The sequence below is a fragment of the Eptesicus fuscus genome, chromosome 10 (genome assembly GCF_027574615.1).
Source record: "Eptesicus fuscus isolate TK198812 chromosome 10, DD_ASM_mEF_20220401, whole genome shotgun sequence".
NCBI classification, from domain to species: Eukaryota; Metazoa; Chordata; class Mammalia; order Chiroptera; family Vespertilionidae; genus Eptesicus; species Eptesicus fuscus.
The window spans coordinates 26,045,684-26,063,813 of record NC_072482.1 but is presented as its reverse complement, the minus strand read 5'-3'; the positions used below and the strand labels follow the sequence as shown (position 1 = coordinate 26,063,813).

Sequence of the window (18,130 nt, the reverse complement as noted above, 5' to 3'; positions counted from 1 at the left end):
GCTTGAAGCAGGCACCTGGCCTTCTGGGTCTTTTATATTTCAGCTTCCCCCGGTCTAGGAGTGCATTTTCTATACATTAGACTCACAATAAGTTCTCTGATAATTCCTCTATTCCTCAACTCTGTAATCTATTTAAAACTTTTAAAAGCTTTACCAGCATTCTTACTGTTCACTGGTGAGAGCTCATTTTCTGCAAGCAAGAAAGAGCCAGCTGACTGCTATTCATAGCAGAAAGCATAACCTACATTCCCCATCTGTGGGTGCAGCCAAACCGTGTGATTGTTGACATCCCAATGATCATTATTTTTCCCCAAGCTTTAGTGTTCCTGCTGAAAGCAGTGCTTTCTGCAGGCCAGCCTTTCAGACATAATAAAAAGTGAAATAACCATGCTTCTGCCCAAAGACTTCAGACAAGCACTCCACCTTTCCAAAGGCCTCGGAATACCATAAAAATTGGCTGCATCCATTTGATCTAGGGCTTTTAGTACAAGTTACTTTTGTGTCAAGCACTGTAGTACAGAGTATTCAGTCTATTTATTTATTTTTTATTGCAGAGTCCTAATGTATTTCACTAGCACCATAGTTACCAGAGGAAAATAAATTGTATCAGGGACTCTACCAGTTCAGGGGGTTACATGCATGACAATAAATCAGTGACAATGAGCTGTGATTTCAAGTGACCTCGAGCTTGAGCTCCTATAATAAACAGAATGATATCACCATGGTTAGAGTTTCACCTTTTATTAAGTATTAAAGTGCAGACAGATTTTTTTTATTTTTTTTATTTATTTTTTGTAAATGACAACATTGCACATCACTGTCAATAAACTCCAGCATGGAGGGGACATTGACATTTAGCTCAGTTTCCTACATGGTCCAGTGAGTCATAGATTAGACAATGCTCTCATTTGGGTCTTCTTGGTAAGTTTGGAACAAAAATGAGAATGGGTTGGTTTTTGTTTGTTTGGTTATGTAGTTTTATAAAAATATCAAAGTATTTTACATGGTTTTCATAGCTAAGTCATAACCAGTATTTACAAAATTTATTTACCAGTATTTACTGTGGAGATCAAAGTACGTTACATTCTGAAGAATCAATTAAACACACACACACACACACACACACACACACACACCCCTGTGGTAATAAATGTGGTTTCTTCCCATTGTGTGGAGGCTATGAAAGGAGCACTCTATCTGTTTTAGTCCCTTTGTCCCTTTCTCTCCTCATGTGTTTCCCATCTGAACATGTCCTGTTTTTCCTAGGAGTCGTGGGGGTGCCATTCCTCCTCCCTTACCACCTGGACGAGGTGTTCTCACTCCTCGAGGGACCACTGTGACCCGGGGAGCTCTCCCAGTGGCCCCCGTAGCAAGGGGTGTCCCTACCCCACGAGCTCGGGGGACACCAACAGTGCCAGGATACAGGGCGCCCCCTCCTCCAGCCCACGAGGCTTATGAAGAATATGTAAGTACCCTCGACAAGGCGGTTGTTAGGAAGATTTTAGTTAATTGAGTAACTAGCTAAGCCTCAAAGACTTATATGCTATGAATCTAGCAGATGATGTTTGTTGCAGAAAGTGAGTGTCATCTGCAACAGAATTTCAACAGTGCACGTACTAGTAAACAGCAGCATTTTGAGAAAAGCTTTCATTTTACAAGGTGCCGCGATTGTTGTTAGTGCCAGTTAAAGAGCTTACATTTTAAGAATGAAACTATCCTGAGGTTTTCTTATCTTTATAAGACTCCATCAATTTCCAAGTGGAAATAGTTGTGAATATAATGTGAATCGTCATATATTCAGATGCTTCTCCTGGGATATGATAAAGGTCAGCATAAAACACTCAGAAGTATTTGACAAGTATAATATGGTTATATTATAAACTTTGGTAATAATCTATAACCATGCGACTGGTCTTTCATATAAATAACCTTACTTTCTCTTTCACTATATGAAAGATATGGGATTGGCAGATATGAAGAATTAAAAAAAAATGTACAATGAACAAAAGAAACACGGCATCTATAAACATCTCCCTCCCTTCCCATCCACTGTATCCTTGATATACCCTTTGACCTTTCAACCAGCTTGCTAGTATGCCACGGGTCACATTGTATTCTAGTTCTTGTATCCACTCCCCCTACCTGATAGTGAAAATTTTAAAACAGTTTCCTATTCACTCGAGTGATCAGAATAAATCCATTGTAAATGTTAAATTGAATTGATGCAAGCCAGATCATAATACTGTGAAACAGATTAATTTTGCCATCAACCTCTTCAGTGTTCTCATTTCCTAATCTAGGTGTTTGTTTCATTCAACCACCCACAGACATGCTGTCCTCTTAAATGTCCCCTGTAAATGATTACTTATTAAATATAAACTCATCAAGGATACTTATTGTCACATGCTGGGTACTCAAAACAAATTTTCTATGGACTGGTTAATAACCAAGTAAAACTTAATCCTACATTCAAGTGAACATGGTTGATAGGTATCAATAAGAGTATATTAGTGCTTAGAGTGTATTAATTATTAGGAATAATGTTACTGCTTAAATAAGAAACATTGACTAATATCTGCAAGAGTGATGAAACATTATTGTTATAAATCCATTTCTACTGGAAAAAGGGAAATATGTTCATCTAAAGCAGAGGTGGGGACCTTTTTTCTGCCAAGGGCCATTTGGATATTTATAGCATCATTCTCGGGCCATACAAAATTATCAGCATAAAAATTAGCGCGTTATGCCCTCGCCGGTTTGCCTCAGTGGATAGAGCGTCAGACTGTGGACTGAAGGGTCCCGGGTTTGATTCTGGTCAAGAACTGGTATCTTGGTTGCAGGTTCGATCCCAGCCCTGGTCAGGGTTTGTAGAAGGCAACAAATTGATGTATCTCACTCAGATTGATCATTCTCTCTCTGTGTCTCTTCCCCTCCTTCCACTCTCTCTAAAAATCAATGGAAAAATATTCTTGGATGAGGATTAACGAAAAAGAATTAAAAAATTAGCCTGCTATATTTGATCAAACATTAAATTAACTCACCCCTAATGCCTCGGCAGGGCCAGACCGTACGATTTCTCAGGCTTTATGCAGACCCAAGGCTGGATGTTCCCCACCCCTGATCTAAAGTATCGTTTATATAACATCAGGTCTCAGTGTTTAAAATTTTAGACAATCAGGAAATTTCAAAATCAGAAGCAAAAAAGCATATTCTACCCTAAAATAGGCCTTCAGGCCAGGAAAAACAGAGCTGACTCTTGGTTCTGCCCTCTTTTTCCTGAGACATAGGATGTAGGAAATGAGTATTTGCTAAATGAATGAATTAAAATCCACAACGGGAATGACGGGATCATTTTTAATCTCTGAAGAATCTTTTCCACTCTACCATCTTTATGTACATTGCCACCACGGTATTTTTCCCTTCTAAATAAAGGCTTCAACATATTTCAAAAATTAAAAGAGAGAAAAGCTGTTCAAGAAATAGAGGTCAATAATGTTATTAATCAGATAATTTACAGGGCATACACGGGGCACCATGAAAAAGAACAAGATTGGCAAAATATTGTAGCCTTTCACATGCATTCAAGTTTACAGTGAAGAAATCATTGGAATACAAAGCAAATAGGAGTAAGCTACAGACACATGATCTCACTCATTTATGGGATATAATGAACAACATAAACTGATGAACAAAAACAGATCCAGAGACAGAGAAACATCGATCAGACCATCAAACCTCAGAGGGAAGGTAGGGAGGGTGGGGATAAGGATGAGAGATCAACCAAAGTACTTGTATGCATGCATATAAGCCTAACCAATGGACACAGACAACAGGGGGGTGAGGGCATGAGTGGAGGGGGATAGGGAGGGTAATGGGGAAATAAGGACACATATGTAACACCTTAATCAATAAAGAAATTTAAAAAACAAACATCAAGAGTTTGTAGAAATGTGGATGGAAAAGGTTATATTCTGAAAGGAGAAATCTAGGAGGAGGGTGTTTCTTAAAGTCAAAGAAATTATGTAAAGTCATGTAATCTGATTTTTAACTTAGATTTTAAAGTATCTAATCCCTTGCCTTCATTCACTCAATCATTTCTAAGCCTGTATCTTATTTCAGGCACTGTTCTGAAGGTCCTAGAGATGTAGTTGTGAACAAAGACCAAATATCTGCTTTCGTAAAGCTTATATTTAGTTCTCGTCACCTACAGATGCTGACTGGCTGGCTGTCTCTCATTCTAATCTAGATCCCCAGGTAGAAGAATCCTATTGTCAGGTGTCTCACACTAGTGAATCAGCTGTGACAATAGGGCGAGAGTTTCTGAAAATTATGCCTGGAATCTACCAGTCATCAGCCACCAGTGAAGAGGGGAGGAATGGGGTGAAGTTTACAAAATATAAGCAGGGTTATTGGGGACCTAACCCCAAGGGTACCATGGGGGGACACTATTTTTCAGAGGAGAAAATATTATGAATTTGGCAGATATCCCAAAATAAATCTATGATACTGTACTGTTGATAACAGGAAAAAGTAGATAACTGTTTTGTAAAAACTCTTTTTTGCTATATTTTTAAAACCTGTCATATGTTGTATGTTAATTCTTTTTCTATAAACTATTCAATGAGTACATACAAAGTTTAATGCATGGCTGATAAGCTGCTTACAACAACCTCAGAAGTCTCAGTACCAAGCCCTGATTAACACTCAAGAGCCTCTACTCTGCTCTAATTTTAAACTATTGATTTCTCTGTAAGGGTAGGAAAAACAAAGTTAAAGTGTCTTGGTAACAAAATAATAGCACCATGCTGAGTTGGTGGTGAAAATCTCTAGGAGTTCTTAACTTTCAAATAAAATTTCTTAGAAAAGGTTTCCCTTTATTACAGATGACACCACAAGCCAATTCACTCTTCTTACTTTTGCTTCTCCCCTGCTGAGTCTGAACCTTAAGCTTCTGATCACATAGAATGTATATGGGTGATCAGATCCACTCCTTGCAGCTTGCCTGACAAGAAACAGCTTACTGTAAGTGAGATTGCTGTTTATAACCATCATTAGTGTTAGCTTCAGTCTTTAGAAAAAATGGGGATTTTAGTTTGATACACATCCTAATCCAGACTTAAAGTATTTTAAAGCTTCTTTTCATTGACCTTCTGCTAAGAGGAGTTCCTTTACATTTTACAGGCCTGTCACCATAATTGAAGTAGATTTAGGGAATTGAAAAGTACGTTTCAAAAAAACACACCCACACAACAAAATATGAAGCTGATTAGCTCTACAATTGATAACATGTTCAACGGGAGTCAACTAAAACTTAACCTTTTGAATATTTACTAGGTTCTGGTCACTGAATATTAATTCACTTGGTTTCATGATAGCATGGACAATCTAGTAGATGGGGAAACTGAGCCTTGGGATTGAGGATGGCATCCAGTTTTCTGTTTCCAAAGCTTCTGTGTCTGTCACATTATTCTACAGACATTCTTTGTCATGCTGACATGCATATACTACCACAGGTCATGTGTCCTCCATACCTTGCATCCAGACCACTGGTCAGTGTTTGGATCCCCTTAGTGACATGTAGGACATATCCCAGCCCCAACAAGAACACCTCCCACTATGGACAGCTCAATTCCTGCAGAAACTAAGCACTGGAAATGTGAAAACTGTGTCTAAAGAGACTTTGTCTCTACTCTCGAAAGCATGCCACCTAGTGGGAGAGACTAAGGTTAGTCTAACTTTTAACATAGAACATGTAATTGCTGTGTAGGGCTCTTATCTTACTCTACCCTCTATTAGAAGTAATTTTTGTTATCTCCTCCCACTTACAAGATTAAACATCCTAAACGCAGAAAGCGTTTCTTAAATGTATGTCATCTTTGTTGTTCTAAGTGCAATGTAATAACCATTGAATTGAACCTACTGATGATTTTGTTAGAAAGATGTTACATATTTTATAAAAATAGTAAGTAATGAAAGCACAACATAGCATATATTAAGTGCCAAAGAGAGACTACGGGGTTGGGTAAAAGCAGGTTTACAGTTGTTGGTATGGAAAATAATACAATCATTAATAAATAATAATACAAGAATAAACTGTTTTACATACAACTGTAAGCCTACTTTTGCCACACCTTGTATATCTGCTCCTAAAGGGAATTATCACTATGGTTATGGGTGTTTTAAAAAACCTCTAAGAGGGTAAGGAAAAGAATAATAGAAAACTAAGATGAATGAGTATAACTCTGAGAAGTAGACAGAAGAGGCAGGAAGCTCCATGCAAAAAAAAAAAAAGGATAATAAGGATAGAAAAGGGACCATTCAAAGCAAATCTAAATCTGAGAGGGCTATTTGGGAGACAGAGTTCATTTAAGATAGCAGTAGAAGTAATATTATAGTTACAGGCGACCTCAAATTCTGACATTATAACTTCTCTTATTGTAATAAAAGGGTTTTTGAGTGGAGGATAAACTAAGGTTTTAGGGAAATTTATAATTCTCAATTGTTTAGGGTGAACTGGAGAATAGAGTGAAAAAGGGGTAAAAGATTTAGGGGATGAACAAGAATGAGGTTTACTGAGATGTGGCCTTGGCTCTGAGCATAGGAATGGATTGAAAATATCAAGGTGAAGGATAATACTGAAGATGGAAACAGAAGGGTCTAATGACAAGTGGATGTGGGGGTGAATAAAAATCAATCAAGGCTCATTCAAATGTGTTCGTATATGAGAGTAGGGAGACAGAAGGGAGGACTGTGGTGAGAAGGGGTGGGCAGTAAAGGATTGACCTTGAAGCAAAAGAATCTCCTTTCCAAGACTCTGAGAGGGGCCTCATGAGTGTGCTCAGAGGATCATGTCTCTAGTTGCACAAGTAAGGTATTTTACCTGCCTTCAATTGAGATCATTTCCCCACCAGTCACACTTCCCCTCGGGTCAGGTGGGGTTAGAGTGGGCCAGGCTATTTGTGAGATTGTGCTATTTGTGAAGTTTGTGTTGGAGATTCATTTAGTTTGCATTTAGTGGAATATTTTTATTTGTATAAATTACATGTTCCTAACACTCTGCTATAGAAATGATTCCAGGGATACAGTTGCTAGTATTCATGGATATACGTGTTCATGGACCAAGGTCAGACTATTTGATGGTTAACAGCAGCACTGGTGCAGGAAGTTGTGTTTAGTGATGGAGAAACAAGTTTTGAACTGTATTGGGCCAGATTTGTTCTGTGTAAACCTCTTCCATATCATTCAGCTCAGCTATGAAAAAACTTGATAGAATTTTGCCTGATTTTTACAATAATCCTAATAGTCTATAACATACCAATTAATAACTTGTGAAACTGAAACTTTTCAAAACTTTATAAAAAATACCAAACTTTTCTATCAGCCATGCTAGAGAGGGAAAAAAGAAATACTTGAATTTTATGTCCTAACTTCAGAAAATATTGTAATTTTAGAAGGTGATCAAAAATAATTGTTCCAAAATGTGGAAAAATAGTATAGGGGTATATCAAGTAGTTAGTTAATAAAAAGGCTATATCACTTTCAGGATTTTGTAAGGTTTATAAGATTTCAGCTTTTTAAATTTTGCAATTAGTTGTGATTGCCTTTCTCATTCAAAATAAATATTCACTTTCATGTTTAATTTGTATTCATAGTTTTGTAAACTTTTTCTAATAGAATGCATACTTGTATAATCTTCAGGACCCACAAACTGTGGATCTGCCACGCCCTCCCCTAGAAAAAAACAATGTCAACGTTTTTAGGGAAGTATATATGGAGGGCTGGAGGAGGGGGCTGGGTATTGTTTAAAGAAAATATTGACTATGTAACCTTAGCTTCTTTCTAGTACTGAAAGTCTGTCTATACTGCTGTGCTTAGCTGTAACCATGTTGGCAGCGTTAATAAGTAAGAGTTGATGCTGTCTTTTTAACAAATGTTGAATGGGAAAATTAAATGCGCAGATAAAGGCACATAACATCTGCAAGTGTCCATCAGAATGTCACACCCTGACATAAACCGACAATATAAATATCTGCTTCAATGCCTCAGTGCTCTCTTATTGTTTACTAGGGGCCTGGTGCATGAAATTCATGCACTGGGCAGGGGTCCCTCAGTCCAGACTGCCCCCTCTCACATACTGGGAGCCCTCAGGGGATGTCCTACAGATGGCTTAATTGGGAGTAGACCTAAGCCTCAGTCTGGCCTCCCTTTGCTTGAGGCAACTGGGCTGATCAGGGGAAGGCGCCAGCCCCATCACCCTGCTGCTGCCAAGGTATTTTCATCAACACAAACTCTAGTCCCTTCACCATGAAAAAATGACAACTTTCTTTAAGCATTTTCAAGATGTGTCTTTCATAGGATATGACATTTCTTTCTTATTTTTCTTTTTATCCTCACCTGAGGATATCTCTCCATTGATATTTTCCCCTTCCCTCCGATCCCAAGCTCAGCCCCTTCCCAAGCCAAAAGCCTCCTCCCCATGTTTAGGCTTGGGAAGCGCCCCCACCCCTCCCCTCTAATCACAGGCTCAGCCGCTTCCCAAGCCTAAAGCCTCCACCCAGGCTTTAGGCTTGGGAAGGGTCCCCCACCACCACCCCCAGAACCTCCAATCACAGGCTTGGCACCTCCCCAAGTCTAAAGCCTCCACCCCAGGTTTAGGCTTGGGAAGGGGACCCCCACCCCTCCGATCGCAGGCTCGGCCTCTTCCCACGCCTCAAGCCTACGCCCCAGGTTTAGGCTTGGGAAGGGGTCCCCCGCCCCTCCGATCACCCACGCCTCAAGCCTCCGCCCCAGGTTTAGGCTTGAAAAGGGGACCCCCCCACCCCTCAATCGCAGGCTTGGCCCCTTCCCAAGCCTAAAGCCTCCGCCTGATGGCCGGCTGGGAGTGACCTGGGTGCCAAGGAGTTTCCCCGGACCCAGGTATGTATGCAAATTAACCGCCATCTTGGTTGGCTTAATTTGCATACTCACTCTGATTGGCTGTGGGCATAGCAAAGGTACGGTCAATTTACATCTTTCTCTATTATTAGGTAAGATATGTTGGTGCAGCATGGAAAAAGAAAACAATAACAAAAACCCCCGAGGTGCACAAAATAATTTCTAGTTTCCAAAGACATAGATCCAATTTATTTTTAAATTACCTCATCTTTTCTCCAATGATTAACACTCCAATATTAAAGAGTTGTGTGGGGCACAACAAAGCAAGAAGAGACATGAATTCAATGCTACATAAGAAATTTTGACCAAGTACAATCAATCATGTTAACCTAATTTATAAAACTCATTTTGACAAAGTTTTGAGGTGCTTTTCTCTCCATCAGTCTTAACAAAGCCTATTGGCATTCCAGCCCATCTTATCATCTAATTCTGACTCTGAAGCATCCTTCCAGTAACAAAGAGAAAACTAGAAAAATTCACTGGTAAATCAATAGTCCTTAAAATTCCATAAATGAGTTCAGGCTGCCAACCTTCAATTTCATGTATATGGAACATTTTTTTGACAGGAGAGGGAAATAAGTATTTAATGATAATTGAAATCAATTCTTTTGCCATTTTTGTGGAAGGAAGGATTATGAGCCTGATCTATAATGCATTTTGAGAGAGCTACATGTGGTGGTTTTCTGTGTAATAGCCAAGAGCCTTCCCCCGATGAAGGGAAACTTTTATTAGAGTTTCTAGATTGGATATTTGTATTGCATTATACATTTTTGTTTGAGTTTCATGCTCTTCTCTCTTCTCAGTAGATAGTAATTTACCAGAATGTATTGTAAGGTTTTCTGTTTTGAAATGTAACTAATATCTAAAATAACCAAAACATGTGAGGTTAATGAATTTTTTTAAATGATAGAATGGGCATAATACGACTGAGGTCCAACTCTCCATAGAATGACAGCATTTATTTTTATTTTTTTAATATATTTTTATTGATTTCAGACAGGAAGGGAGAAGGAGAGATATATAGAAACATCAACAATGAGAAAGATTCATCAATTGGCTGCCTCCTGCATGCCCCGCACTGGGGACCAAGCCCGCAACCCAGGCATGTGCCCTTGCCTGGAATCGAACCTGGGACCTTTCAGTCCACTGGCCGATGCTCTATCCACTGAGCAAAACCGGCTCGGGCTGACAGTGATATTTAAATGCTATTAAAATATTAAATGGCTGCCCCTCAAATATAAGATGCTATCTTTTAATATTGTGTGCATTTTCTTCTGAAGTTGAAACTTAAATAAAACATCCTTCTTCTTGCATTATGTCTTAGATATTTTAGTCATCTTAGAACAGATGCAGATTCTTTTATTGGCCACAGCACGCAGGATTGTAGCCAAACCTGTGTCTTATAATTACGTGATGACTAATGCCTTTTGTAACACTTACAGGATGAAAATTGGTTTCCTCTCTGTACCTTTCGGAGAAGACTGTTAGCTGATGGAAAATGTTATGAAGTATTTTAGAGTTCCCTCCAGGAGCGGCTGGGGAAAAGAACATCATGATGCTTTCGCAGCATCTGCTACAGACATGGGGAGGAGAGTGGTGGCAAAAATGCCCAAAACAGCTACCTCAGCCTTAAGGAACTCTGTCATGCTTTCGTTTTTAACATTATAGTTTAGGTTATATTATCTTTTATTTGTTGTCCATACACATGGCCTAAGGATTAGTAATGAAAGTGAGTTGGGCCTTTATTTTTACAAGAATGTTCTTACAAAGCTTTGCTGGTTACAAATTAATAGTTTTTACATCGGACTGATTTTAATGAATGTATCCCAACTGAAAAAATTAAGACCCTGTACAGGGTGACAAGTCATACCCAGGAAACCTAAAATTTATTTTTTTCTTTTGTTGTTTGAAAACCATTATTCTTCATTTTTTATCAACACCACTTATAATTTTATTCTTCATGTTTTATCAACACCACTTATAATTTTATTCTTCATGTTTTATCAACACCACTTATAATTTTCTGGCAAGGAAAACTTAAATACAACTTGCCTTGCTAGTTAGATTGTCAGTGGTTTTTGCAGACAACCAAGTAGGAATGGTGAAATAGGATCGAGTTCTTGTCTAGATGTTGGCCCTCTTCATTATGGATTCCTCACTCAGTAGAAAACAGTGGCTGCTAACTCTTTCCATCATCCACGGATCTTTTTTTTTTTGTGATATTTGAGGTAAAGCGTTTTCCTAGGAAGTTACAGTTACAATTGTTCTTTGCAGTAGTGTTTTAATCATCTCAATGTTTGAATTAAGACAATTTCTCCCTATAATTGAGGATGGGAAACTGTACTTTCCCTTTATTTGAAATCATATTATTACTCAATTTGGCAGTGGAGGGACACAGGTATCACCCTCATTTAACCCGTTCTGCCTTGTATTTCTTAGAGGCAAACTAGAGAATGTACCAAAAGCAGGCTTTTGATTTCTTCACACTCCTTCATGTTTTTACATCCATTCTTCTGCAGAACCTCTGGCTTATACACATTCTTGTAAAGTGAGTTTCTCTCTGTTTTGCACCATCATGGATACCAGCAGAGTTGGATGGCTGTAGATGGCAGCTGGTGTGAATGCTGGATAGAAGGGTTAGGATGCTGGAGGTGACCAATTTGTTTTGTTTTTCAGGTGGTCTTTTCTTCTTCTCTACCTCTATGAAATCCTGAAATCTTTGCTTTTCTTTTTTCTGTTCTTGCTGTAAGAAAAAAATTAAAACGACAAACTCACACAATATGAATCATGGGGATTGTGTAACACAGAGAGTGAGAGAGGTTTTGCTTTTGCTGTTCTTGCTGTTCTTCCCCGATGCTGCAGCACTAGATGTGACTACTTGAAAATGAAAGCCAATGCCCTTTGCTGTAATTTCAGCCCATGTTGTAGTTTCTGGTGATCAGCGATACTGCAATAATTTTTTTATTAAATAATACAGCTGGAAGTTATGCCTTTGCAGAATAGTAAATAGTAAACCAGCCAGAATGGTAACTGCTACCCACCACTGATCTATTCAGCTGGTCTGCACCAGAACAGGGCACCAGTTGGTATCCATTCTGCTTGACCAGACCTCAGATCTGATTGGTTGGGGCCTGAGCCATTCTGGCTGTGAAATGTACCACTTCCATACTGGTGAATTCTAGCAAAAATACAGTATAAGAGATTTTCACAAATAGACAAATCAACCAAGCTTAGCGATTAGAAAGATTCCTTAGCCAAGCCATTGGGAAGTTGTCCATGACAGATGGTTGCCCAGCACCAAAACCTCTTTTACAGCTGATGGCACTTGTGACTTCAGAATTCCCAGTACTGCCTGTCATGCTGAAACTCATCATAGTCTCTTTCCTAGTGTCCCAATGTGCCCCACATCTGTAGAGAGAGTTGAATATAACCTAGTATACCTCACCTACCACGCTTCATCAGTTATATAGAGTCTCTTGAAGGCAAAAGACCATCAAGCACTTTGGGATGTTATTAAGGGCTTATCCAGTCCACTACATGATTTTAATGTTAAAGAAATTAAGGTTCAGAGAATGATGACTAAACCTAAGTCACACACATGGTAATGCCACTCACAGGTCTCCTGGTAGACCCTACAATGCTTTTTTAAATGGATATTAAAAAAGAGGGGGGGAAAGTACAAATGTATTCACTCATGTGACTCATGTGTCTTCCAAGTAACTAGACTGACCATTTGGCAGCATGTTGAACTGAGTTTCAGCTTTTCTAAAATTTATAAGAAGTAGAAAAAGAGGATGACATGGAAAAATGTTGGAGCCTTCACCTCCAGCAGATCTAGCAGTGAGATTCATGGGATCCAAATTTCTCTTCTTATGGTGTCTTCTCTCATAAGAATTCTGAAGGCCTTGTAGAAGGGACGCGTGCACACACACACACACACACACACACACACTTAATTTTTTTAGCTACTGACACTCTTAAAGGAACAAATAATTGCCAAAAGCAAAATATAAACAGGAGTATAGTTTACTGTAATGTAGTTAGCATAATTTGGATATAGGAAAAGGTTTCAAGAGATATTTTGGGGGATTTAGTAGGTAAAAGAATACTTACTCATTAAGCAGGAACTGACATCCTCTATGTTTGAAGCCAGATTTTCAGCAAACATATCTTTTGGGTTGTACATTCCAATTATAAGTTAAAACATTTTAAGCAATGCATTATATATAGAACAGAAGTATACATATAACAGTCTAAATACAGTGAAACAAAAATATTTTTACTTCATATCTGTCTCATTTAAGATTTTCTTTTATGTAAGAAAATATACTCTTAAAATTTAGACAACAGAAAGTTTTCATATGTAACTTAAGCACCTCCTATCATCCAAAATAAATCTACCGAATTCCCTTCCTCCCAGAAAATAATCTCCATGAAAATTTCTTCCCAAACTAACAAGATTTATCCAGCTATATTCCCCTTATTTTCTATTCTAAACTCTTTACAAGGCTACCATAACACCCCATTTTCAGCTTTCATTCCCAAATCTGTCTTAAACCTTGACTCTCTGATTGACATATTTGTTTGGGAGTTTCCAATTTTTTTGTGGACCTTTTATTTAAACAGTATACCTTTTCTTATTCCCATGCACCTATACCAGTCATCAAAGTCTTCCAAGTTAGAATTCCTACTGATTTGTCTACTTCTATTTAATTGAACCTTAAAAATTCAAAAGTCATCTTTAGCTTCTTTCTTTGCCTTGTTTCAAATGCTAAATTTTGATTAGTTTTTTTAACATTATCAATCTCTCCCTGTTGCCCAGACTATAAAATCACAACTTCTTAATTTTAATACATAATATTATGAGATGATGAAAATAATTACTTTAGTTTTAAGAGCTTACTTATAGTTAACTGTGTTTCCTTTTCAAATGAGAGTTGACCAAGAATAAACATAAAATAAATGATCAAGCAAGAGAAAAAAATCTTAAATTTATATACCAATAAAGTTAGCAGCAACTTTATAATTCTTAGTATGTTAAAATATATTATGCTATTTGATTCAATTCAACTTGATATTTACTTGAATGTCCATCCTATATTATGCTAATTTCACAGGAAGAAACAATGAGAGATTTTTAAAAAGGCAGCCACCTTTAATAGATGTCCATTGTATGTTAGGGCTTTAACATACATAATCTCATAATAATAATAATGGGTAAGTTCCATAATCCTTATTTCCCATTAAGAAATTTGAGGTTCAAAAAATTAGATAAAATTATTAACAACCTGTCTGATAGCAGCGACAGGTCTGTCCTCAAAATTAACAGCTTGTTAGACTCACACAGGTAAAAGGAAAATTTCCTGGCTTTAAAAAGGCAACAGATACCTCACCTAGACAAAAAACAAAGCTCACAAGTTCAGTGCAGAGTTTACTTTGTGAGGGTGGGCTGAAAACTTTATTATTAGATAAATGCTGATGTTTTCCTGACCTACCTCACAGACTGGGTGTAAAATAGTTATGACACCTGCTGGAAATCCCACTAAACTAAACATGTCTGTAAAATTTTTTATTTGCTTTGCTTCCACTCAGAAAGTTTGAAGAACTGATTAGTTCCATTGCTACCTATTTGATATTGTGTTCGTATAGAAATTTAGGAGGAAAGCAAACAGTACTCTTGATCTTTATAGTAGTCAGACTGGAGCAGTTAGATGCACACTGAAGTTCTTTGGAAATCTAGAATATTAAAAGTAGCCAAAGAATCCAACAATGGTAATAATAATAATGATACGGAGAATAGAAGCAATGGATATAATTAAGTACTTATTATAAGCCAGACACTATGCAAAGTTCTTTACCTTTAGTGTTTAATTTTTACAACAACTATTATGGTAATACTAGTGTCCCAGTGCACAGATTCATGTACATTGAAAGGAAAATTAATTAGAAGAAATATTTTAACATCACTATTCACACTTTCTCTATAATAGAAGTGTCAATCAAATTCACGATCAACAATGACAGATCAAAACACACATGTGCAATTGGCACCAGTGAGAGTTTTATATGTATCGCGTATGCGCGAGTCAACTTACTTTTTATATATATACTAGAGGCCCGGTGCACGAATTCGTGCATGGGGAAGGGAGGCCTTCAGCCTGGCATGCGCCCTCTCACAATCCGGGACCCCTTGGGGGATGTCCAACTGCCAGTTTAGGCCCAATCCCCACAGGTGCCAAGTGGCAGGCAGCCAGGGTGGAGCCTGAGCCGGCCCTGTGCCTCTTGCACTCATGATGGCCTGTTCTGCCTCCCACACTGCCGTGGAGTCGGGAGAGACTCCCACCACTGCAGCTGGCTCGCCAGCTGTGAGCTTGGCTTCTGGCTGAGCAGTGCTCCCCCTGTGGGAGTTCACTGACTACCAGGGGGCAGCTCCTGCATTGAGCTTCTGCTCCCTAGTGGTCAGTGTGCGTCATAGTGACCAGTCAGAACGGTCGCTTAGACTTTTATATATAGAGATAGAATAAACTTGCTTAATTAGACCTGCTTTCTGATGTAGCTAAACTTTTTCCAGCCCAGTGAAGCACCCCAACTTCTCTTTCAGTAGTCAGCAACACAGCAGTAAATACCAACATGAAGCAGATTATTATTGTAGATCACACAGGGAGAACAAAGGGTAAAATATTTAACTGTAGCAGTGTGTGACTATATTCTGCACAATGAGAAAACTGAAGTCATTTTCAAGTTCTACCATTTCTTCCTTCTTTTAAGTCGGGTCAAGTTTCTAAATTTTATAACTCTCCACTTTCCGGCTAATGAAGAAAATAGGATTCTACCAAGTCTCCTATCTCCTTACTCCAGGACTTCTGTGAGGATCAAATGAGATGAGGCTTAAGAAAATGCTTCACAAACAATTTGGTTACAGTGTAAAATGTTTGCACCGGGCTATAAAGCACGTTGTGTTCCTGGGCTGAAGAAACTGCAAGGAAGCCAGTTGCTAGGGAGAGGAAGCCAGGCGCTAGGGAGAGGAAGTCAGGCGCTATGGAGAGGAAGCCAGGCTTGTTACATGACATCATTTCCTGGCACCCACAGCCACTATTTCCGGGTTGGGCTGGGCTGTGGGCCGCATTTTGCACCATGGGGTCTTGGCAGCATTGGGTGTGATTTGGTGGGGTGTCACTCTGGGGTGGTGGCAGGGCCTGTGTCCCACTTGGGAGAAGGCAAGTGTTGGTTTGTCGGCATCAGGTCCATGGTGCCCACCAGTGTGCATCATAGCAGCTCCTGCTTTAAGTGTCTGCCCCTGGTGGTTAGTGTGTGTCATAGCTACCAGTTGGATGGTCAGATGGACACTTAGGCTTTTATATATATATTAGTCTCATTTTACATGTGAAGAAACTGAGGTGTAAAGTGAGGTGTAAAGAGGTTAAGTAGTATGCCCAAAGTCACCTAGCCAGCAAGCAGCAGAGCTAATATTGAGTTCCATTTCAAGGGAGGTGCTCAGGTGGTCTAAGCTACAACAACGTAGCATTTAACACATGGAAGGCACTTGCTAAGTGCTTAACATGCCTATACTTAATTTATCCTATTGGTACCTCTAATGAGTTCATTACTATTACTTTCTTAGTTACAAAAGGTTACATTCAGGGAGAGATTGAGTAGCGAGCCCACATCATCCAGGTAACCTGCATCAAAAGTGGGATTTCAAACCAAATGGTCTGGCTACAATCCACCTTGCTCTGCTCCCTCTCAGGGGAAGCTAGCAAAAATATCATTTGGACATTTAGTGCAAAGGATGCCAATAGGGGGAAAAATGAATGAAGTACTTCAAGGAGCCATCTAATACATCTACCTGGACTGTAGTGAACATATGAAAATGCAGGGTGGGACCCTAGCTGGTTTTGCTCAGTGGATGGAGCATTGGCTTGTGGACTGAAGGGTCCCAGGTTCAATTCCCGTCAAGGGCACATACCTGGGTTGCGGGTCCCCAGTGGAGGGCATGCAGGAGGTAGCCAATCAGTGGTTCTCTCTCATCATTGATGTTTCCATCTCTCTCTCTGCCTGTCCCTTCCTCTTTGAAATCAATAAAAATATATTTTAAAAAATGTGGGGTGGGGAAGCTTGAAAGACAAGTTGGGAGAAAATAATAAAATGAGCTGTGGGGAAAAAAAATGCCTCGATGAGAATTCAGTAATTAAGTTGATTGTTAGTGAGGACTGGCTAAAGGTTTTGCGTTACCCGAGGATTAATGGGGCCGGGCACGTCATTGAACTGAGGCAGGCAGACACCAGAGGCAGGAAGTGCCCGTGAAAGCATGTGCGTAGTAGGAGTGAATCAGAAAAGATGGGACCGTGGGAAACATTATGGGAGATGTAGTAAGTTAATTAGACCACACTCTGGAACTGATTCCAGAATTTCAGTTGTGCAAAGCATTTTAGGTAACCTAAAAATTGAACATTATTCAATATTATTTTTTTTAGACTTGAAAATAGTTTATTCTAGAAGATGTCTTTCTTAAAATTTATATGTATCATAGCTAGGTTTTTGCCAGCTTTACTGAGATATGATTGACATATAACATAAGAAAGTGTGCAATGTGATTAGATACAGGTAGATATCACAAATGACTTAGAACAATAAGGTGAGTTTACATTTCCATCCCCTAACATAATTACCATTTTTGTGTGTATGGTGACAACATTTTATATCTATTCTCTTAACAACGTTCAAGTATATAATACCGTTTTGTTAATTATTGTCACCATGCTGGATGTTAGATCCCCAGATTTTATTCATCTTCTAGGTCGGAGTTTGTATCCTTTGACCAACACTTCCCCTTTCTGCACCCTCAATATTACTTTTTGCCACACTTCTTTATAGTGTAGATCTTGTTTTCCAATTTATCTGCATTTTATATAAAAGCTTTATATAAAAGTTAGGAAACATTTTAGACCAGTGGTCGGCAAACTGTGGCTCGCGAGCCACATGCAGCTCTTTGGCCCCTTGAGTGTGGCTCTTCCACAAAATACCACGGCCTGGGCAAGTCTGTTTTGAAGAAGTGGCGTTAGAAAAAGTTTAAGTTAAAAAATTTGGCTCTCAAAAGAAATTTCAATCATTGTACTGTTGGTATTTGGCTCTGTTGACTAATGAGTTTGCCGACCACTGCTCTATAGGAATTGTGATTATCCCAATATCCATATTT

General features: G+C 38.8%; 1 protein-coding gene across 2 annotated transcripts in view; it reads left to right on the top strand.

Annotated features, from left to right (window-relative positions):
* Positions 1-18,130, top strand: part of KHDRBS2 (KH RNA binding domain containing, signal transduction associated 2) — a 523,179-nt gene that overhangs the window by 336,763 nt on the left and 168,286 nt on the right. Inside the window, exon 6 of one of the 2 annotated variants that reach the window (XM_008138690.2) lies at positions 1,267-1,465. In XM_008138690.2, the coding sequence (XP_008136912.2) occupies positions 1,267-1,465 (199 nt within the window). Of the gene's footprint in view, positions 1-1,266; positions 1,470-18,130 lie in introns of both variants that reach the window. The other variant, XM_054722535.1, reaches the window with a different exon arrangement.